This window comes from Nomascus leucogenys, chromosome 6, assembly GCF_006542625.1.
Source record: "Nomascus leucogenys isolate Asia chromosome 6, Asia_NLE_v1, whole genome shotgun sequence".
Lineage (NCBI taxonomy): Eukaryota > Metazoa > Chordata > Mammalia > Primates > Hylobatidae > Nomascus > Nomascus leucogenys.
Window position 1 is genome coordinate 43,719,234 of NC_044386.1, and position 22,640 is coordinate 43,741,873.

General features: G+C 49.4%; 1 protein-coding gene and 1 pseudogene across 2 annotated transcripts in view; one reads left to right on the top strand and one right to left on the bottom strand.

Moving 5' to 3' along the window:
* Window positions 1-3,112: 3,112 nt before the first annotated feature.
* Window positions 3,113-5,404, top strand: LOC100598468 (annotated as a pseudogene).
* Window positions 5,405-13,250: 7,846 nt separating this feature from the next.
* Window positions 13,251-22,640, bottom strand: part of CGNL1 (cingulin like 1) — a 108,569-nt gene continuing 99,179 nt past the window's right edge. Inside the window, exons 14-18 of one of the 2 annotated variants that reach the window (XM_003266972.4) lie at window positions 17,642-17,725; window positions 16,713-16,837; window positions 15,610-15,718; window positions 15,071-15,234; window positions 13,251-13,960 (exon numbers count right to left, since the gene is read on the bottom strand). In XM_003266972.4, coding sequence (XP_003267020.2) covers window positions 13,825-13,960; window positions 15,071-15,234; window positions 15,610-15,718; window positions 16,713-16,837; window positions 17,642-17,725 — 618 coding nt within the window. In that variant the 3' untranslated portion in view covers window positions 13,251-13,824. Of the gene's footprint in view, window positions 13,964-15,070; window positions 15,235-15,609; window positions 15,719-16,712; window positions 16,838-17,641; window positions 17,726-22,640 lie in introns of both variants that reach the window. The other variant, XM_030814042.1, reaches the window with a different exon arrangement.

Genomic DNA, 22,640 nt, shown 5'->3' on the forward strand with positions numbered 1-22,640 from the left:
ATCATCCTCTTATACAACGCATCCTTGAATTTTGAAGAGCTTGATGTTGTGGATGGTTTGTATTGTCATTCGGCAGCAAAAATAACCTACATTGAATACACAGAAACAGTCCTCCACAGCCTCTGCCCGGGCTTTCCAGGTTTGACCACTGTGCAGTGCCTGTGATGCTCTCTGCTGCCACCCAGTGGATATACTGAGAAAGGTCAGGTAGGATGTTTAAACCCAGAGGTTCTCAGTGTGGTCCCCAGATCAGCAGCATTGGCATCAAATTCTTGGCTGTCCTAGAAACTCTGGGAGTGGTTCCAGCAGTCTATGTTTTCACAAGCCCTCAAGGTTATTCTGATGCACACTTAAGTTTGAGAAACACTGGTGTAGACTAGGTAGTAATTTGCACCCAGGGATGTGTGAAATGGATCATCAGAGATTTCTCCATTGGGAGAAGCCAATTGTCCTTATTGATGATCAAGGATCACACCTTTTATAGGAACTAAATTTTTCTGGCTATTTTAAAAAATTACTCGTCTTCTCAGAAATGTCAAGAAGGCACAAACCCCAACTCCTCTACTTTTTATCCAGAATCTCCTACTTATAAGCAGCTATTGCTTCCTTGTTACTAACAGTGGTATTTAAGGTTCTCCAAAAATATGGATCCAAAAGTGTTTTCCAGTCTCACCTCCAATAATTCTCCACTTCATTTATTCAAGATTTTAATGCAGCTGGCTGATCCTCTGAGCCCAGCTTTCATCCCCGTGTTCCCTCTATTTTTTCCACCAAAGATGCACCCTTCTAGATTAAAATTTCATAATAAACAGTTCTAAAATTTAAAGCCCATTTTAAAGCCCTTTCGAATGCCATTTCCTCTATGAATCCTGCCCTGATTGCTCCAGCCAACGACAGCCCTTCCCATCATGAACCTCCACCACACTTCATCTATACCTCTTTTATAGTGCTTTAAATTCCATCCCTTGTTTTTTTAGTTCTCAGTGGACATTTCTGATCCCGTTGGGTCCAGAACTGAGCCTTACTCATCTCAGCATAAGCCAGTGCAGACTAGGTGCCTAGTGACTGCCCTTCGAAAGGTATGCATGAATAACATAGGTCTCTCACAAAATAGCAGCTCACAATAAATGTTGGGATTCAATTTGTTGCAATGCGAATATTGCAACAGTTCACATAAGAGTAACATAGGAACACCAGATCACCTGGGCAACATTGGGAAGGCAAAGCTTCGTTTTGTCCAAAGTCCTCTTTGGGACTTCACCACTGACGGGTGGGGCTCTGGATTACAGGAGCCACTAATCTACTCCTGCGCTACATTTGGGCCAGAAGCGTCCAACAGCTCCCCCTGCTGTCCACCTCAGCTATTACAACAGGACTGTGAAGCCTTCCATCATCCATCAGTCTCTTCTTTAAAGAGCCCACCTGAGATCCCAGAAAACCGCATTTCTGCAGCCACCTGGTTGAAAATGCTGTCCCCCACCCTGCCCCACAGAGCCGGAGCCTTTGGTCCAAATCTCCTGTTGCCATCTCAGGAAGATGAGATCTGGCAATATTTCCCTCCCAGGCCACTTCCCCCACTGGCTCCCATCCTCACTACCTTCCCCAATAAGTGTTCATATGTTTAGAGTTTTGACCACTGTGGACCTGTTAGGGAAGAGAGATGCACTGGGACTAACAATGCAGCTGGGGGTAGGGTGCCCTTTAAAGAGAACCAGAAAGGCAGTGGGAAGCCAGAGGGCAAGGGATCCAGGAGTCCCCGAAAAAAAGGTACAAGAAGCAGAAGAAACAAAATAAACTAGAAACAGTGATTGCCTCTGGGTAGAGCCTGGAGAAATGAGCGCCAAGGATGGAAGACTCACTTTTCATTGTTTTACCCTCCTGTACCATCTGCATTTATTTTATGTGCTACTCAAAAACCACACTAGACAATAAATAAAAAATTAAAAGGACTCACAAAAGGACAATTTATAAAAGAAACTTCACTAACAATATAAAAAGATTGCCCTGATGAAAGAAAGATTAGTCTATTATTCGGAGAGAAATGTTAAAAACCAAAGCTGAGGGGAGAGAGAAAGGGAGAAACTGCCACATTTGTAATTTCTTGGGTCTGTACAAACTAGTAAACTCTTCTGAAAAGCAACTTGGGAACTGTATTAGTCCATTCTCACACTGCTATAAAGAACTATGTGACACTGTAATTTATGAAGAAGGAGGTTTAATTGACTCACAGTTCTGCAGGCTGTACAGGAAGCATGACTGGGAAGCCTCAGAAAACTTGCAGTCATGGTGGAAGGCAAAGGTGAGGCAAGCACATCTTCACAGGGCAACAGGAGAGAGAAAGAGTGAGGGGAGAAGTGCCACACACTTTTAAACCATCAGATCTCGTGAGAATGAACTGACATGAGAACAGTATGGAGGGAATCTGCCCTCATAATCCAGTCGCCTCCCACCAGGTGCCTCCCCCAACATTGGGAATTACAATTCAACATAAAGTTCGGATCACAGAGCCAAACCACATTAGGAACTTTTATAGAGACTTAAAGATGTTGTCTTTCCTCTTCTCTTTCTGGTCATCTAGCCAAAGCAAATTATTTGAAAGATGAAAAAGCTACAGATATAACAGTATTTGATGTAGGAAGGCAGAATTCCAAATCCTAAACATCTGTTAATATAGGAATAGTATTATACTTAACTGATGATAGGATTCACTCAATGGGATGTGATTTTTAAGTGTATTTTTAAAAAGCATTTTTTAAAAATGATCAAGATTATCTAATATCTATGTTAAGTGAAAACAAAAGCATATACAAATCATATAAACACTGTGGTTGTACCTATGCTTTCAAAACTGTGTAGGAAAAAAAGACTGGAAAGAAATGAGCCAAAATGCTAATAATGGTTGCATCAGTCTGGTGGGGTTATTTTCCAAATTTGTGGTAATACAGTCACCTTATTCTATATAGAAAAATAAATATGTAAAGGAAGTAATGAATCTTTTCAATCTCCCCACCTGCCAAGCAAGAGCACACGGGAGGCCTCTTGGCAAGTTGAGGTGTTTTACCATTTCAGGACCGTCCATCTGGGAAATGCATACCTAAGAACACCCACCACCATGCACGCCTCTAGTTCCAAAGTGTTCGAAGAGCTACTCCCAGGATGTAAGGATTCTAGCTCCTGGATTGAACTTAAAAGTTTGCTAAATGTAGTTCACACTCCAATCATAAAGGGTCTAAATGGGATATAGCAAAACGAACAAGGCAACTAGCCCCAGTTAGCCCAGGGATGTGTGAGCACCCCTCTCACCCATCAACCATCCAAAGAGGACTGCGAGCACCATGACCCATAGTGACAGCAGCCAGGGAAGAACAATGGTCAATTCCACACTAGAGCTGGGCGTTTCAAGGGATGCATGAGTGTATTAATCAAGGGTCCTCAGAGGATAGAACCAATGGGTATGTGTGTGTGGAGAAAGAGAGATTTATTATAGGAATTGGCTCATCCAGTTAGAGGCAGAGAAGTCTCATGATTTTCTACCTGCAAGCTGTAATTCAGTCCAAGCCCAAAGGCCTGACAATGGGGGTGGGGGGGGGGAGGGAGGCGGGTAGCAGTGATTGTGCAAGTCCCATTCAGAGTCTAAAGGATGGAGAGCAAGGAGCGCTGATGTCAGCGTGGGAGAAGATGGATGTCTCAGCTTAGGTAGAGAATGAATCCTCTATTCCCCCACCTTTTTGTTCAGTTAGGGCCCTCAGCAGATTGGACGGAGCCTGCTCACAGTGGGGGAGGGCCATCTGCTTTACTCGGTCTGCAGATTCAGAGGCTAATCTCTTCTGGAAACACCCTCACAGACACACCCAAAATTCATGCTTTACCATCTGGGCATCCCTTAGCCCAGTCAAGTTGACATCTAAAATTCACCATCACACAGAAGATGCCACCATTGTTCCACAGGGGACAGAGCTGGTGAGACCTTGGTCTTTGTGAGCCTGAAACTAGACATGTGGCCACCCAAGGAAAGCTGAAAATGCCACCCCCAAAACAGGCCAAGAATTCAGTGTTCTTTCCAGTCAATATTCTTTAGTATTTATTCTCCGTACTGGAAGGACAAGGGGAAACAGTGCTCTAAGGGTGAAAATGGAGAAGGAAGTTCTCTGGGGCAGTTTTTGGTGTTCCTCTTTTACTGTTTAGGCCTGGTCAGCTCTGGTCTCAAACTGGGACATTCCATCTCAGCCAAACCTCACCCTGACACTACCTGCCTGGGTCCACTCTCCTTACAGTGCAGTTTAGTCACTGTGCCATTGGTCAGGTCAGCCCTTGGGGTCTTACCACTCCCCAGTGTGGCTATTAAGGTACTGACTTCCTTTAGACTATTTTTTTAAACAATGCACCCCTAATTACACTTGCGATATTTTAGAATCTTGGTGGAATCTGAGCACCCTACAATATAGCTCCTAGCCTGGCCTGCCCTGGCTCTGCTCCACAGTGTCCCCCTGCCAGCCTTCCCCGTGCCCAAAGACTCTGCTGTCTGGATTCCACTACAGCAACCTTCAGTTTCTAACTGAAGGGGGTGATCTTTTGTTTTAAAAAACTGCAGGGCATCTGTGTGAGCACCTCTCTCACCCATCCGACCATCCAAGGAGGGCTGCGAGCACCATGACCCATAGCAACAACAGCCAGAGACGAACAATGGTCAATTCCACATCAGAGTGTCTCGCTTGTCCTTCCAGGTCTTCAAACAGCTGCTTTTAAGAAATTTTTGCCCACCTTTTCTAGTTGTTCTCAGCAGAAGAGTTCAGTTTGATACCAGCTACCATGTCATGCCTGAAGCAGAACTCAACTCCTTTTGAAGTGGATGGCATATAAAGCCATCAGTATTTTAAAAACTCAACATTCAACACTTAACTTACCAAAAAAATGACCATAAAAAAATAAAAACAGCCTTTCACTGCCCGACTGCCGCCATCACAGGTCGCATTCATGCGCCCGGGAAGGGCCTGTCCCAGTCGGCTTTGCTCTATCACCACAGCGTCCCCACTTGGCTGAAGTTGACATGTGACAATGTGAAGGAGCAGATTTACAAACTCACCAAGAAGGGCCTGACTCCTCCACAGATCAGTGTGATCCTGATTGACATGGTACTGCGCAAGTTTGTTTTGTGACAGGCCTAAGAATTCTGAAGTCTAAGGGACTTGCTCCTGGTCTCCCTGAAGATCTCTACCGTTTAATTAAGAAAGCAGTCAGTGTTCGAAAGCATCTTGAGAGGAGCGGAAAGGATAAGGATGCTAAATTCTTTCTGATTCTGATAGAGAGCCGGATTCACCGTCTGGCTCGATATTATAAAACCAAGCGAGTCCTCCCTCCCAGCTGGAAATATGACCCAGCTACAGCCTCTGTCCTGGTTGCATAAATTTGTCCATGTACTCAAGCAATAAAGTGGTTAAAAAGAAAAACAAATGACTAAATAATCTGCATGAATATAGGTCTCAAAAAAACATAATTTTGAATGTAAAAGTCACAGAGTACTATGTACAAGATGCTGAGATGTATATGACATTTTAAAACACACAAAACACTACATGGTGTTCATGGATGCATACATGTAAAAATAAAGTTGAATACCCAGCAGATTTGAGAACAGTGGTTGTTTTTGGCAGGGAGTGAAGGACAAAAAGAGAACTTCAATTTTATCTGTAATGTTTACTTAAAAATGTAAAGCAGACAGATATGAACAGCTGTTAACCACTGTTAATTCTTGGTGGTGGAAACATAAACAAACCAAATCCCTCCATTGGAAATGCCCAGAGATCAGATGTCAAGCCTTGTTACCTTGCCTATTTCTTCCTTCCTCTCATTTGCTCCTCCCTAAATGTCCATGTTGCTGTTGTTGGTAGCAGAGTCACTGTGACTAAGTCCACAGCTGGCTTAACATCTGCCCAGCAGGCTCTGGACACAGGGTGGCACTTCTTAAAAAGCACACGCTCCACATGATGACCAGCGCGGGGGCGGAAGGAGCGCTATGCTTCCAGCCTGCACCCCTCTGACTCTTTTACAGGGAATAACCAACCCTGGTTATCTTGGGTGCACCTAACCTTTCCACAGGGCCTGGGAAGGCCACGCGACTTTGGTAAGCCCCAAAGCAACTTGCACCTTGATTTTAGAATCCAGCAGCCATGAAAATACAGACAAAAGAAAAAATTTTGCCATGAAGGGGAGGAGATAGTAGAGTGAGTTATTCATTCTCTGCTTCAGAAAATGAACTTGGTTTAGAAAACCATCCATGTGTAAGTCAGGGACAAGCACTGCTTAGGAAGGCCAGAGCTTTGGATCCTACCCAGGCTGGAGGAGGCGGCAGGTTGAAAGGAGGCCAGTTCTGTTTTCTAGCTCTTAATTATCTAAATACAAGCAGCAGCTTCCCCAGGAAGAACAGACAGGGACATGGGGGAGCCAGAGCCCCAGAGGGAGCTTGGGCACCCATTTTACAAATCCCTTGCCTCACTCTGCAGGGAGTCCTATGCCTGTCTCCAAAGAACCTCAGTATTCATGCCCAACAATAGTCAGGGACGGATGAAAGGCGAGGCAGCCCCAGCCACGGAGAGAAGCAAGCAAACCAAGGAGCTGGACTGGCAGGCTTCCCGGCCCTTTCCAAGGCAGCAGGGCCTTTAACTGGAGGCGGCTGGCTTATCTTAATCTCCAAACCCTTTCCTGGAAAACAAGCCCATCCTAGAAGGGCCAGAGGCCCAGATGTAGATGGAGTCAGTGAGTCAGGCTGGCAGCATGCAGCAGGTGGCAGGGGGTTTTGCAGAAAGGAGAGGCAGGCCATCTGCCTTCGCTTAGAGCGGGCCTCAGGCTGCAAGCACAGACTTGCAATCCAGAAGCCCAGCCCTTGTGCCCAGTGTCCCCAGCTAGGGAAGCCAGCAGTGACTATTTCAGACGGGCAGCAGGGTGAGAATGTACAGGGTAAGGTACAGGACACTCTGGGTGGTTAGAGTGACAGACCTGGGACTTTAGCCACTTTAGCTACTAGTTGGGTGACTCTGGGCAAGTTACACACATTTCCTAACACGTGAAAGCAGGTAATGCCACCTACCTCACAGGGTGCAGATTAAATCAGATAAAGTGCAAAAGATTCTTGGCCCATAAGGTCTGCCCAATTATGGCTTCTGTCCTGTTAAGGGATCTTAGGCATTAGTGAAGAACCATTCCCACTGCCCCAAAATACTACTGGGTCTGTTCCCACAGTAAAGTTTTACAGTCCCTGGGTGGGGTCCACAGGAGATGCCCTGGATCTGTACATGTGGCAGGGGCACTACCCACCACCTGCACACACAACCCTTCCCACCTCCAGCCCACCACGCACTCCGCCAAAAGGCTGGTCCTACTTCCACAGCTGTAGCCCTGCTACTCACGGGAAAGGCTGGGGTCCCAGGCGTCTGCCTCCTTCCGGATGAGCTCTGCACATGCCCGTAAGCCCCAAAGCTTCCTGTGACCCACAAAGTTTCTCCCTGCCTGGACACAGGTCAGCCTCCGGCCCACTCACAGGGAGGCAGAGCCCATTCCCACTGGGACCACTCCCCTGGCTTTGCAGAGACTATGCTGCCACCTCCAGGAAGGCAGCTCACTGCTGCTGAGCCCGGGTTTGCCGCCTCCGGCCCAACACCCAGTATTCGGGCAAGAGGTCTGATTAGGACTTCAGTCGACAGTGTTCTGTTGGGGACAGTCTGCTGATTTCAGGTTGCACGTGCAGTTTTGCATGTGAGATTAACACGTAATGTGCACCGCACAATGATTATTATTATTATGGTACAGTTACAGAAGGAGAGTTTCGTCACAAAGCAGTCTGGGGGTTGGGAAGATAAATGTTCCCTGAAAGCCACCCAAATTCGAGGACTTGCTGATGTTGCCCCAAAGCAGTGAGACAGTGGGGAGGCCCAATGACCATGCAGAGCAGCCACCCCACGCAGCTCAGACTCAGAGAAATCAGGGTGGCCTGGCAGCAAGGGAGCACCCAGGATAAAATGAGAGATCCAAAGATCACAGCAGTAAGTGGCACCAAAGCAGCCAGGCTAGAGGAACAGCTAAGAATTCCTGGCTAGCCACATCCATGAGGCCCATGGCTTCCACGGCTCACTTCATCTCCACCTGCCTCTCACTGCTGTGCTCAGGATGGAGGCAGGCAGCAGGCTGATGAGTTGCGTGGAAACCCACCATTGAAGGGGAGATCTGGATGACTGGGAGGCCTTAGAAGCCCCTAATACAGGGACCAAATTAAAGACCTATGTCCTCCAGGACGTGTAAGGCTGGGTGAGAGACAGTGGAGTGTGAACTCCAGACCCAGACCCAGAATCCAATTCCAGTTCCCCCACATCCTACCACGTGCCCTTGGTAAGGTTAGTAACCTCTGCCTGGGTTGCCTCACTTGTCACAACAGGACCTGCTCAGGGGATGATCATGAGGATCAAGGGAGCCAATAGGCATAAAGGGCTCAGGCAATGCCTGGTACGTAGCAAGTGAGTGCAGCACATCAGCTGTGGAATTATATATGGTCTCAGGGAAAACAGTGGGTATGGACTGCAGATAGCTAGCAAAGCACAAGGAAAAACAGACACGTTCGGCATCACATAAATATATGAAGGACTTAATATTGACAGGTCATTTCCATTTAGTTTCATAACGATTTTGTAGCCCTACTGTAAGCACCTAAAGGTCCTTGACCATGGCCTAAACCTTGTTCGCCGGCAGTTCCTGGCCCACACTGGTAGGTGCTAATTGTGGGCTGGCTACTCACTCCATGTGTGGCTGATGGTAAAATGCCCAACTTCCCTGAGACTTAGTTTCCTTACCTCCCAAAAAACCAGTTTCTGCCTTTCTTCAAAAATTGTTTAATTGCATTTACCCAGCAAACCTCTGGAATCACACTTCCGATCCCCTGGGAGTTGTTGACAACTGTTGTGAGACCAAGTGAGATCCTGCGCAGTGGGAACCTCGCAACCTTCCCCCACACCACATTCAACTTACTGTTGAATGTCTCTCTGACTTGCACTTCTCTTAGCTTTCATAACCAGTGAGGGGCACACACTCCAGCCTTTCTTTGTTAATGGAGGTGGGCTGGGCCTCGGTCATGCCTGTGAAAGTCAGTGACAATCTTTAGCCCTATGTATTCGGCAGGTCTGAGGGCAGGACCAAGGCATGTGGATCCCTCTGCAAAGCCTAGAACATCTGAATTTGGGGCTGTTACGCCCCTGAGAGGAACCTGCTGTCAAGTCATTTCTCCGCAATCATTTGAAGATTTAGAACAGAAACATTTCTGGCCAATGACAGTCTTCCAACAAAGACAGACTCCCCGTAACTATCCACAAGCTCAGAGGAGGAATGCTGAGAATGTGAAGGAAATGAACTGCCGGCCTGGGGGGACGTTTTTCCTTTGGCTCTGGGCCTCCTGAGTCACATTCTTCCTGAGGGCCTGAGGGAAAGGTATCCGCTCAGAATCTCATTCCCACCAAGAGGACTTCGGCTGAGGGGCCAAATAAAGAGGCCTAAATACAAAAGCAAATAATGCTAAAAAGGGTGACTTTTACTACAAATTAGAAAATTATGTACCTCAATATACCTTTTTTTTAAAAAAAAAAAAAGAAACAATCTATACAAAGGCTTTGCATTCATTAAAATTAGAAAATCTGATTTACATTAGGTTACCCCTTCCAAGTACAATGAGGAGAATCAGTGCTGCCAGAGAGCTGGAGGGATAGGTCGTCTACATTGACCTGGAGGCAGAGGCGGTTGTGGACAGAGCTCTGGACAGGACACAGCAGTGAACTGCGGCGGCTCAATGAAGGGCTGCTCTGGTGGGTGGGCAGTGTGGCAGGAACCCACCAAGGCAGGGACCCAGAGTGGAACAGCAAGAGAAAGCCATGACCCGCCCTTAGAACTGGAGGCTGAAGGAGAGATCACCCAAGTCCCAGGGGAGCCCACCTGAAAATGCCACACAGAGCAGGGAGTGATGCAGACATACCCAGAATTCCACCTGCTCCCACTGGCTGAACTCAACCAGAGTGGCCATCAGGGAACCCAGGGCCTGTACGGGTCAGCCTCCAGGGGACAGGGCAAAGAATAGATAGATCTGAGGACAATGATCATGGTCGGTCCCCTTCCATGGGGAAGCTGCTTTGGTTTCTGTAAAATAGAGACTGTGGTGCCTGCTATGGGCCTGGTGTGAGATCAAGAGAGATTATGGGCCAACTAGGATTGCAGAAGACCTCGAATTTAGAAAAAGGGGTAAACAGGGGGCTCCTGTTTATTCTGTAATTAACATTGAACATGCTTCCTCTTTTGCCATTGTCTGGAACAGGCAGTTTGGACTTCTCAGAACATCACAAGAATCCAGAGCCATTAATTCCCTCAGCATTCACCACTGACCAGTTCCCACCCTTCTGTTTCAGAAACTGGTCCCAGGGCTGGAAGGCCTCCAAGTTCCACTTCCCTCAGAAGCTCCCAGCCACTCACCTTGGCAGTTTCTTAGAGGACACAGAGCCAAGCTCTGGAGAAAACAAAGAAGTCACAATCACGGGAGAGTCAAAATTCCCACTGGGTGACAGCGTTTATTGAAAGGAAATCTTGCTTTATCCAGGAACTCGCTTACATGGAGGTAGCTGCAAAGAGAATGTCTCTTTCCCATGACAACCCAAAGCAACCAAACCATACCCTAAAGCAGAAACGCAATGGAATAAGCCAACGGGCATTGTAAAACGACACTCAGAAGCAGGAAAAAACATAAAAGATACAGGATGATTGTCTCTTCAGTATTGCATTTGGCCATGTATGTGTTTTTACATAAAATATATATGTTTTCTTTTTAAGCTAGCTAAAGAAAATACTCTTGATCAGGGTTAGTTCTTAAAGCAAAAAAACAGAAAAGAAGTATGTATATACAATAAAATTAAAGAACGATAGCATGTTATACCTGGAAAGGACCGTGGGCCCTAATCTGCACTTTGTCCCAGGCAATCCATGGCTCTGAGAGTGAGCACACTGTCCAGGTCACTGGGGTGAGATGAGCCGGGACTTGAAAACGCTTCTCTTAACTTTCAGTCTCAACTCTTCCCACTCCACTATACCGCATGCGTTGCCAACTCCCTCAGAGTGTAGGATAGCGCAATTGTCAAAACGCATAACAGCCTATTTTTAGGGTAATGATGCAAGTGTTTTGAAAAGTGACCTCTGTTCTCTTTGCGTGGGCAGTTTTGCTTCTTGTAGTCAGCCCCATGGCTACTGGAAAGAACTGACCAGAATGAGGGGCAGCTACTTTCTCACAAACCGAAACAGACACACACTCCCAAAGTTCTTGGGCGTGCTGACCTTCCCCAGCAGCGTCTCTAGGTATGAGTGGGCTGAGGCTTCTCTCAGCAGGCTTACTGGCAGATGTCTAACGATGGCGGAAGCAGCAGGGAAATTATGAACATATCGAGGGTCAAAGTGAGCTCTAGGGAACCAGGCTTGTCGCGTCCTCAGTAGGACAGAGAGACAGAGGGCTGAGTACAGAGGTGCTCAACCTCCATGTCGATTTGATTGTCATTTATCACCCCCTTTCCTGACACTGAGCTCCAGGAGGGGAGGAATTTGTGCCTATTTAATTCACTGCTGTATTCTGTGTGCCAAGGACTGTGCCTGACACATCACTGATGCCCAATAAATATTTGCTAAATGAATGAACGACTAAAGGGAGGAATCAGCCACACCCCACATAAGCAAGCAGAGGTGAGAATCACCCCTGGCTGTGGTGAGGATGACGGTGACCCTGTAGACGTGGAAGGGGCTTGGCTCTCTGGCTCCAGACTCCCACCCTTTTCAACTGGGCTTAAACTCCCACTCTTAAACTGGGCTGACCACTCTGAATCCTGCTGGGTGGGCTCTGACCTGACGCAGGTGGGACTCTGTGGCAACTGTCATGGAGTCCTCTGGCCCAAAGGCCTCCAACCTATTGGGATGGTTGGGGACAATGCTGAAGCAGCTGAACACTACCATCTCTGCCCCATATATGTCACCAACTCACAGGGTCCTCTCCCTGACCACGTCCTGTCCCATACTCTGACCTGTGGAAGCCTAGCTGTGACTGGGCCTGGCCTGTGGGCATGCCTGGGGACTGTCACATTGTGAAGTGACACAGGAAGGACAGGAGGGAGTCCCCGGATATCTAGCATTCTCCCGATGCCATGCTCCCTGAAATTCCTCTCCAGCCATGTGGCCTGGCCCCCAGACCTCAACCACTCCCTGCCAGCCTGCTGCTGGCGATGTCTCTTTGTTCAGGAAGTTGGAAGGAGTCCTCCAGTTTGCACAGACACACCTCTGCCTGACTTCTGTTTCTTTCTTCCCTTCCTCGACATAAACCTGAGATCTTGCTCAATCCACCTCTTGCCCACACATCCCCCAGCTTTCAAGAACTTCTCTGTCTTCCTTCTCACACTGGGCCCCATACCCACATCTGCCTATCTTCTCTCTCATCTCCGTTCCCCCATGACCTTACCAGACACCTCCCACCTCATTCTCACACCTAAGTCTATGAACCTTTCCCCCATACCCTCCTATTCCCCCGATCCCAAAAGCTTGCTGTGGGACATGACCACACAGCCCCATCCTTCCAGAAATGGCCTCATTTGTTTAAGGCCTTACCTACAACTCTCCCTACCCAACCTATGTAAAAGAAATTGCAATCAGTGACTGGGAACAGGTCTCAGCACAGTTCAGAAATTATAACAGAATTCGAGATAAACTAAGCAAACAAGGCCATAGCTGCAGTCACAGACACAAGCAACCTTCTGGCTTTCCCCTATGCCAGTGACTTGTTTACCCAGACCATGTGAACTGCTATGCTCAGTCTTAGCTGTCCATGACCACTACAATTCTTTTTTTTCCAACTTTGGTTTCCAAACTGGTCTTTATTTGACTTTCTCTCTCTCTCTCTCTCTTCTCACCTCTGCTCAATACTTAAAATCTAATAGCTTCATATTTTAAAAAAGAATACTCAATGGCTGGGCGTGGTGGCTCATGCCTGTAATCTCAGCACTTTGGGAGGCTGAGGCGGGTGGATCACCTGAGGTCAGGAGCTCGAGACCAGCCTGACCAACAGGGTGAAACCCCGTCTCTACTAAATACAAAAAATTAGCCAGGAGTGGTGGCGGGCGTCTGTAATCCCAGCTACTTGGGAGGCTGAGGCAGGAGAATCACTTGAACCAGGGAGGCAGAGGTTGCAGTGAGCCGAGGTTGCGCCATTGCACTCCAGCCTGGGCAACAAGAATGAAACTCCATCTCTAAAAAAAAAAGAATACTCAATATAGATGCGTGAACTTTACAAACCAGCCACCCTACCAAGCCTCCATCATATTCCAAATGCAACAGCAGCAGTTCGTGAGGAGGTCTGGTTTAAAATATGTACAAGCTATACATGGTTTCCTCCCTGCACAGTGCTATTAAATAAGTCCTAGCCTTCTGGACCCTTTGTCTTGGCAGGGGGAGTAACGAGGGGGGCAGGGACAGCAATGCAAATAGTGACTGTGGAACAGGGGCCTCAGCCTACCAAAGTGTATCTCTCATAACACCCCAGTGGGTGGTGGCTCCTGTTCCTCAGGCATCCTAACATTTTAAACTGCAAAAGCTCCCTGTCAAAGACCCACTGAGAGACCCTGGCGAGGAACGTAACACTGAGGAGCTGCCACGCTGTGCAAAGAGGCTGCCATAGGTCTCAGTGGCAGACAGACGCTCCCCTCCCTGCCTCCTGCTCTGGGTGGCTGCAGCTCCTGCAGGAATGACAGACACTTCCACAGCCCGGGAGTGCACTCAGATCTGGCTGGCGGCGGTGCTGTCCTTGGACAATGTGTAGCTCACAGGCGCCTCGTAGAGGCTTCCCCCATCCGTGCTGAGGTCATCGTCGTCATCCATGTCATCCAGCACTTTACTCGGCAGCTTCTTCAGTCTGCTGAAATGACAAGGGGCATGTTTCCTGGCCCTGGGCTGGGGCCCGTAGCTAATTTGGAGATAAAGGGAGGGTTTTGGGTTGCTGTCCCTGCACCCCACTGAGTGGCACAGAAAAGAAACACAGGAATGTAACAGGTCTCCACCTGATGGTCCCTTCAACCACAGGGAGCCCACCGCCCTCATTTCAACATGGAAAGCCTGTGCTGATGGGGTGGGCTGGGCTGGGATAGGATCAGTATTGTTGATTTCCCCAGGCTGTTATTATTGATCTTGTCTTAATTTAAAATTTTGGTATCTTGTTCACCATGGATTGCATGCATTATCTTTTAAATATTGCATTAAAATGTTGTCTATCTTAATTATTGAGATTTTTGGTGCCCTCTTAAATGCTGCACCCTAATGCCAACCGTGGGGCCAGTGACCTGATAGGCCCTGTTTTACAGGATTCTCAATGGGCTGGAGCCTTCTGTCCATTGATAAGAACTACCCGGGCAGCCAGCACAGAACCCCACGTCACAGCCAGCCTCCAAGAAAGGCTCAGCTCTATGGATTACCATGAACCTAATCTCATGACCTTACCTCATATCCCAGGGAGAGACCCTAGAGCAGAAAAAGCAAACCACAAAGTCCCCAACCCTCCACTCCACGTCCCCATCCTTAGGACCACGGCAGACAAGCTTCAGAGAGCTGCTCTCTCCTGGAAACCAGGCTTGGGGAATCCTAGTCCTCATGAGGATACAAACCAGAACTTCACCTTATTTCTCCCTAAGTCAGAAAAAAGCCCAGGGTGGCCCAGGAACTGCCCCTCCATGATGGTATGAGCTAGTCTTATCTGCCCTAAGCCTCCGTTTCCCCTTATGATCAACAGGGATGATATCTACCCAGCTGGCACTGGGGCATTGGTATAAGAATGACATGCATGAGACCCTACTGTCCATGTAGGGTGACTGAAATGGACACAGCCACCTTCACCTCTAGGATAAGATAACCCCAAAAGCAACAATGAGGAGCTGGCTTGAGACAACAGGAGCGTGAATGCTCTGAAGGCAGAGCCTGTCTCAACCGTGGGGAGATTATCCGGCCCTTTGTGGCCTCCACACCTGCCCACCTTAAGTCCTTCTTCATGGAGTTGAGCTGCCCCTGCAGATGCTCATTCATGTCCATCTGCTCCTCCAGCTCCCTCTGCAGCTTCTTTTTAGAACTTTCCAGTCTGTCGATTTCCTCCTCAGCCTCCTCCACCTGCCGCTTCATGGCTTTCAAACGCAAGCTCAGCTGCACCGGGAGAGAGTGTGGGTTCAGTGCTGGCTGATGGCCCAGCTCCAGCGCTCAGCTCACCCCAGGTCCGGCCACCATCTCCCCAGGCGACCAAGACATGGGCAATGGGGCAGCCAGTCTCTCGGGAAACATGGAGAGCAGGCAGTAAGACAAGGTGACTCTTTAAAAGCCAAACTCAGGGTGGAGAATTTACTGATATCCCCTAATTACGTAGGCAAGAAGCCCCCATTCGATGATGTGACTGGGTGCGTGGAAAGGGAGGAATCAGCCCACTCATATTCCACTCCTGCTCAGGGAGGCCTTGCCTCCCTTGCTCCCTAGCCTGAGACACGCAATCTCATCTAAGGGCAAATGCACACAGAGGCTCCCCACCTGGTCCTTCTGATCAGTCAGTGACAGGTGCTCATCATCCACCTGCATCACCAGCTCCTTCACTTTCCGCTCCAGCCGCCGGTTGCTGAGCTGAAGATTGGCCCGATCCCTGGAACAGGGGAGACAGAAGCAAGAACCCTCTCATTCCCACCCCTGCAGGGGGCCCAGCCCAGGCTGTGGAGGAGGGGAAGCTCCAGCCAGGGGTGCCTGGTCAGCTCAAGGCTTAGGGTCAGGGAAACACAACTTCACAGGAGAAAAAGCTGCTTGTGAGAGAGGTGAGGAAACGGGGCTCTGAGAAGGGGAGTGACTGGCCCAAGGCTGCAGAGCCAGCAAGGGGCTAAGCCATGGCTAGACCTGCCCGGAGCTCCTGAGCTTTACTTTGTAAGGCAAGAAGTCACAAACTGCAGATGTCTTGGGTCTACTCCAGGCTGTTCTGGCCTGACTCCCCAAAAGTCCAACTAACACAATAGATAATGTAAAGTGTCAAATGCCGGCACACCACGCTCCTTCTAGGAAGGTGAGGGGCTGTAAGTCAGAACGACGGCTGGAAGGCTGCTCAAGTTGAACCTGGTGCTGGCCCTCGGGCTGCCACTAGAGAGTTAGCTGCAGAGAATTGAGTTGCTGGAAAGGAGTGTGCTCACTTGATCTCATGTCCCTCCCACCCACTGGGGGAGAACCTGCCCCATCTCTGACTGGTGGCTAGTCGGCCTCTGCTTAAATGCACCTGGCCGCCAGGGCAGAGTCAGCCTTCTGGCCTCTAATGTGGCTCAAACTCGGTAGCTTCCGAGGCAGCCTGTCCTATTTAGAGAATGGGAAAAGGGACAGCAAGTACAGTGGCACCACCATGGACTGAGAAGTGGGGGTCCTAAGCTTTAACCCAGCTACACCAGTATCCAGCCAGGCTACCTTACTCAAGTCACTTATTTTGATGGGTCTCTGTCTTCCCACCTATAAAATGGAAAGAATAAAAGTAAGGTTGTAGTTGCTCTGCCTTCCTCACAGGCTACGAGGATCAGGACAGATCCCAAATGTGAGAGCATATTGCGATGGGACTGTCACTGCCCACTGGGGCCTCTGCACTGCAGTGGGTGGGCCCAGCTCACCTCTCCTCACTCTCCAGGCGGTCCTCCAGCTCCGCGATCCTGGCCTCCATCTGCACAACCAGCCCCTCTTTGCTGGACCTGTAGGAACCTTCCAGGTGGATAATCCGGCTCTTTAAGTCCTTGTTCTGGAACAACACAGGGAGACTGTGAGGGGCTATGTGTCTGCCATGCTCTGTGCAGAGCAGCGAAGAATACGGGGCGGAACCTCGTGTTTGGTCACCAGCAGCAATGAGGCTGCTTTCCGCACCTGGGGAACACAGAGATGTTTCCAAGGAAAACCCTTGAACTCAGCTGCAGGCCAGAAGAAGAGGTTCTATCACACTCCCTCATAAGCCTGAATGAAAGCTTTGCCATGTCCTAAGACTCCCGGATGTCAAACGGGCTTTGCCTTGCCCTATAAACCTACAGGTGGACAGGAGAAATAGGCTCCTTTGCCAGTCCTGTGCGGTGAAGAACATGAACAGAAATCATGTGAAAGAAATAATGACCCGATGAAGCTTTCTGAGCCACTCATGTGTTTGATGACGTGGATTCTTTTTCATTCTCTTTACATTAGAATTTAGCCCTCTTCAGGATCTGGAAAATAACACACGCAATTCCTCCTCCCTCAGCTGCCGAGCTTCCATGCAGATTTCATATGACCGGGAAAAACAACTCTGGAAAAGGACCGTTACCCCCCAGAGTTCTTGGGATGCCAAGTAAAGGAGGGACCTCCAAGGGCTTCCGGTTCAAAGCAGTGAAATGGGGGAGGGTTAGTGGATGGATGGGGAGGCAGGTCACAGGCTGGCAGCAGGGTTAGTGGATGGATGGGGAGGCGGCTCACAGGCTGGCAGCAGGGTTAGTGGATGGATGGGGAGGCAGGTCATAGGCTGGCAGCAGGGTTAGTGGATGGATGGGGAGGCAGCTCACAGGCTGGCTGCTGCCCTCACCTGCCTCTCCAGGGAAATCTTGTCACACTCCAAGTCTTGTCTGGCAGCTCTCTCCTGAAGCAGCTCATTCCTCACCTGCTCCATCTACAGCAAGCAGAACAAAAGCCCAGAGGTTAGAAGGACTGTTCCCATACCTTTTGTACTGAAATGGTGGCAAGGAACTGAATGTCAACCCCCACTTTATGAAGGGGGTTGCCCTACCCAGCCCCTCGTGCCATGTGCTCTGAGGTACAGGATCTGTTTCTTAGTTCTTTCTTGGTTTCTTGATGATTGCAATACTGGAATTACAAATGACAGTAAGAGTCAAAGCTAGCCCTGCTGTTAGGGGTTGAACTGTGTCCCCTCAAAAAGATATGTTGATGCCCTAATCCCCAGTACCTCTGATGTGACCTTATTTGGAGATGGGGACTTTAGAGAGGTAATCAAGTTAAAAATGAGATTATTAAGGTGGGCCCTAATCCAGTATGGCTGGTGTCCTTTAAAAGGGGAAAATTTGGATGCAGAGACAAACATGTACAGAGGGCAGATGGCCACGTGAAGAAGGACACAGGGAGGGCGCTCTGGGGAGATGGAGGATTGGGGTGATGGGTCTACAAGGCAATGATTGCCACAGATTGCCAGAAACCACCAGGAACTAGGAGGCAAGGAGTCCTCTCCCTACTGGTCTCAGAGGCAGCATGGCCCTGGTAACACTCTGATTTCAGATTTCTGGCATCCAGAACCATGAGACAATAGATTTCTGTTGTTTTATGGCACCCAGGTTGTGTTACTTTGTTACAGCAGCCCTAGAAAACTGGCACACCTGCTTCGACTCCACAGGTAGGATCCTATGACACCCACAAACAACCCTCAGTAGGAGGTAACAGTATCTCTGCTGAGGATACTACGGCTTCCAAGTCAATCAACTTGCAGGGTGACCCACTGTCTAAGTTTGCCTGGACTGAGAATGTTCTCAGGCTGTTTCCATGCTGAACTGGGACAGTCCCAGGTGAACCAGGATGAGTCAGTCACTCAACTTCCCCAAGAGGTACATAACCAGGAATGGGGGAGCTAGCATTCACCTGTGCTCCTGACTGCTGCATTATAAGCTCAAACTCCAGAAAGGGCTTCCCAGAACCGTGAGCATAACTCAGACACTGCGAGATTTCTCGTTTTTTATGCCAGAAACAAAAGTCAGTAAGAATGCTGAGCATCTTCACGTGACCTGACAAAGGCTGAACACTCCTGAGGGTTTCCTCTATGCTCAGGAAAGGAGCCTCGCTGTGTAGCACCAGGGAAGAAGTCCCATCGCCTGACCATCAGCATCTCTTTTCCCAATTCCCAGTGGCTTGTGCAGGAGTAAAATGAGTTATCAGAGGTGCAGGCTCCAGACCCTGTTGCCAGAACTGTCCAGCAGAGGGCAGCCTGAAGAAGCCAGAAGAATCAAGCTAAGTCAGTAAAATAAAACCACCTTTTCCTTCTTAAGGATGAAAATGAATTCCAGGATCCAACATGGCTAAGAGGTGCACACACAGCCCCAGACACCAGGGCCTGGAGAGCATATGACACAGGCTTACTTGGCCTGGCCTCAAGTTGAATTTCGCCACCTGTACAAGCACCCCAGTGAGTAAAAGATAAGCTTGCCCCTTCCTGTCACCCACGGAGAGCAAGAACTGGGGTCCCAGGAATGGCCAGGGGAGACACCCCACATTGGGCCAGGCTTGCATTTGCTCCCTGGCTCCCCTTGTCCCGACTGAGGTGTGTCACACAGCACGATGTCACTGGCCCAGAGTGGGCGACGGGGAAGGGGGCGAAATGATGCTGGTGGGACAGGCAGGGTTGGGACACAAAGGCCTCCAACACCACAGGGGGAAGCTGGGCCTCTGCCCCTAGGTGAGGGGGTACCAGGTGGTCCAAAGAAAATGCTCACATTTTAAAATTCCTAACTGGCAAGCGTCTAAGTCATGGAGGTTCAGAATGTTCAGCAGAGGAAATTGAGGCCTAGGGCGGCGGCTATGCAAGTAACCTCAGGAGAAGGGCTAAAGCCAGGCTGAGCCCCTGCACCGCCCGTTACTTCATGGCTCTGTCTCTGGACCATCTAAGTGAAAAGGATTCCAATAGACCTAGAGTTCAAATGCAGCTGTAGCATAAACATCTGGGCACAGAAGGGCAGTCCAGCCTTCTTATGGCATCTTGCATAGAGAAGGGAAAAATGCCAGCAGTGGCCAGGAGCAGCAGGCAGGGCACGTCTACCCAACTTGGGCCCGCTCCCACTCTGCTGGGCCCCAGGGCCCTCACGAATCACACACTGCACAGAGGGCACCAGAACAATTGCTGTCACTGTTACCCCAGCACAAAGCGCAAGGGGAATGAATGCAGGCTCACGGCCCTGCTCCCAAGGTGGTTTCTGAACCAGCCACTGACACCTCACACGTGGAGGTCAGCAGAACAGCTGGGCCACGGGACTGAGGACAGACGTGCCTCCCAGGGGCAGCCGTTCTGTTCATGTGCCCAGGGCAGGGCCCAGCACTTCACTGAGGACATGGTTAAATTTCCACTGCAACGGGAAACAATTACAGAGAAAAACAGCAGTGGCCTACCTTGTCCTGCTGGCTCTGCCTGTCCCTCACCTGTGACCTTGTTGATCTAACTTCTGGGATACAGGCTCCTAAGCAAGGAACTTGATTGAATGAGACACCCTGTAAGGGCCCCCGAGCTGGCCAATGATACAATAAAAGCACAACCTGGTGCCTCCTCTACCCTTCAGGGCACTGTGTGGCACACTTCTCAGGAAGCCAGAAGCACCTGCCTCCATCCTTAGGCAAAGCAGCCACCCCGTCTCTCAACCAATCGGAGTTTCCCCTGGGGAAAACCCACATTGTCATAATGAGAGCAAGCGTGTGCCTACGAGTGCACATGTTTGTGTGCTGGGCAAGGGTAGTCTCAGAATGATAGGATGGGTTTGTTCACTGTTCAAACGACCTGGTGTGTCTTATGCAGGACATTGTGACAAAGAGACCCAGGCAGTGCCCGCTCTCCATATAGCCTAGTGGGGGACAAATGAACGAGCCCTGTATAAGAGGTCAGTGTCACTATGACAGGAAAGGACAGTGTGCCGGGGTGGATGCACTGGGTGACTGCCCAGATTCAGAGGGCCAGCAAAAGCTTCCAGGACACAGACACTAAGCTGAAACCTAAATGAGATCAGGGATAGGCAGGGTAGAAAAAAAGGGTAATATGGTTTGCCTGAGTCCCCACCCAAATCTCATCTTAAATTGTAGTTCCCACAATCCCCAGTGTCATGGGAGGGACCCAGTGGGAGGTAATTGAATCACGGGGGCAGGTCTTTCCCATGCTGTTCTTGTGATAGTGAATAAGTCTCGGGAGATCTGATGGCTTGATGAAGGGAGGTTCCCCTGCACATGGTCTCTTTTGCCTGCTGCCATGTAAGACACGACTTTGCTTCTCATTCACCTCCAGCCATGATCATGAGGCCTCCCCAGCTATGCTGAACTATGAGTCAACTAAACATCTATAAATTACCCAGTCTCAGGTATGTCTTTATTAGCAGCATGAGAACAGGCTAATACAATGGGCAGGGTAGGGAATGCAGCTTTCAAAACCGGACAGGGGGCAGACCACCAGTAACACAGTGTAGGAGGTAAGAAAGAGAGGGGCAGTGTTGGAAGGAATTAGCCATGTGAGGGAGGTGAGGGGGCAGGCTAAGCAATCGATGGATTAGGTGGAGAGGAAGACAGAGAGTAGTCACACAGGGCCCAAAATCATACTGTGACAGTCACTCACAGATTTATTGTGCTTATGAAAGCAAGTCCTATGGATTTGAATAGTATTATCTCATTTACTCCTGGCCACCACCAATGAGGTAGGCAGTGTTAACATCCCCACCTGTGCCTAGAGTCCTCCTGGTGATGCATGTGGGGCCAATCGGGTGATGCCGGTGGAAGCCACAGAACAGGTGAGCCCACCAAGGAGCGACATATAAAGAATAAGGAGGATCTGCAGCTGTGCCCTGGGGATCCCTCCAACCCATGTCAGGGGAGGCAGGGAGAGTCCAGGATCTATCCCAAAAGCCAAGAAGGGCAAGGAGTGCAGGTAAAGCACACAGGCTGGACAAGAACAAGTTTGCTTCTGGAAGGGTCTGCAGAGAGGCGAGCCTGACTGCAAAGCTCAGGGGAGGCACTGGAGGTGAAGAGGTGCGAATAGACACCACACTTCTCCTCTGGAATCCGGTAGTGACTAAGACAGCAGCTATGACCCAGGGCTGGAGGGGGCACGAGGGTGTGCAAGGAATGCCCACACCTATTGTTAGGTGGCAGTGAGAAGCCACAGAGGAGAGAAAAGTCACAACCGGTAGACATCAAGAAGGTAGTGTCACAGGAAAGCAGCCACCCAGCAAGGGGAGGGACAGGATCCAGGCCTGTCTTGGGGTCAGAATGTGGGCGGGGAGAGGAAGAGGATTCCCCAGGGCTTGGTGGGAGGCAGGAGCCTGTAGCTCAAAGGGAAGGTAGAGGCAAGAAAGGGAGGGAAGGTAGATTATTTTCCCAAAAGTGAAGGGATAAAGAAAAACTGGAGGCTTGTAGAGAGAGAAAGAAATCTAGTTGCTGTGGAGTGTGTCGCTGAAAAATACCAGAAGACAATAAACGGCCAGCAGAACAGAGGCAAGCAACACTCTGCAGCTGTGCTCCCGGCCAGGAGACCCAGAGGGGAAACACCAAGAATCAAGAGCCCCTCAAGCTGGACACTGGGCGGGAACTCTCCGAGGCAGATGTTATCACCCTGAGTTTCCAGGTGGGAGGTCCAGAAACAGCCACTGAGTCCGAGTTAGGTGGAAGCAGCTTTGGGATTCCAACCTAGGTTTTCGGACGAAAACTCATACACTCTTTTTTGCCCTCCCCATTGTGTCTTCGCAAACTTGTAGGACCTACGACTCTCAATAAAGGAAGAAGACCCACAAGGAGGGGAGTTTAGGCAGGGTCTTTGGAGCCCAGAAGGAGAATGT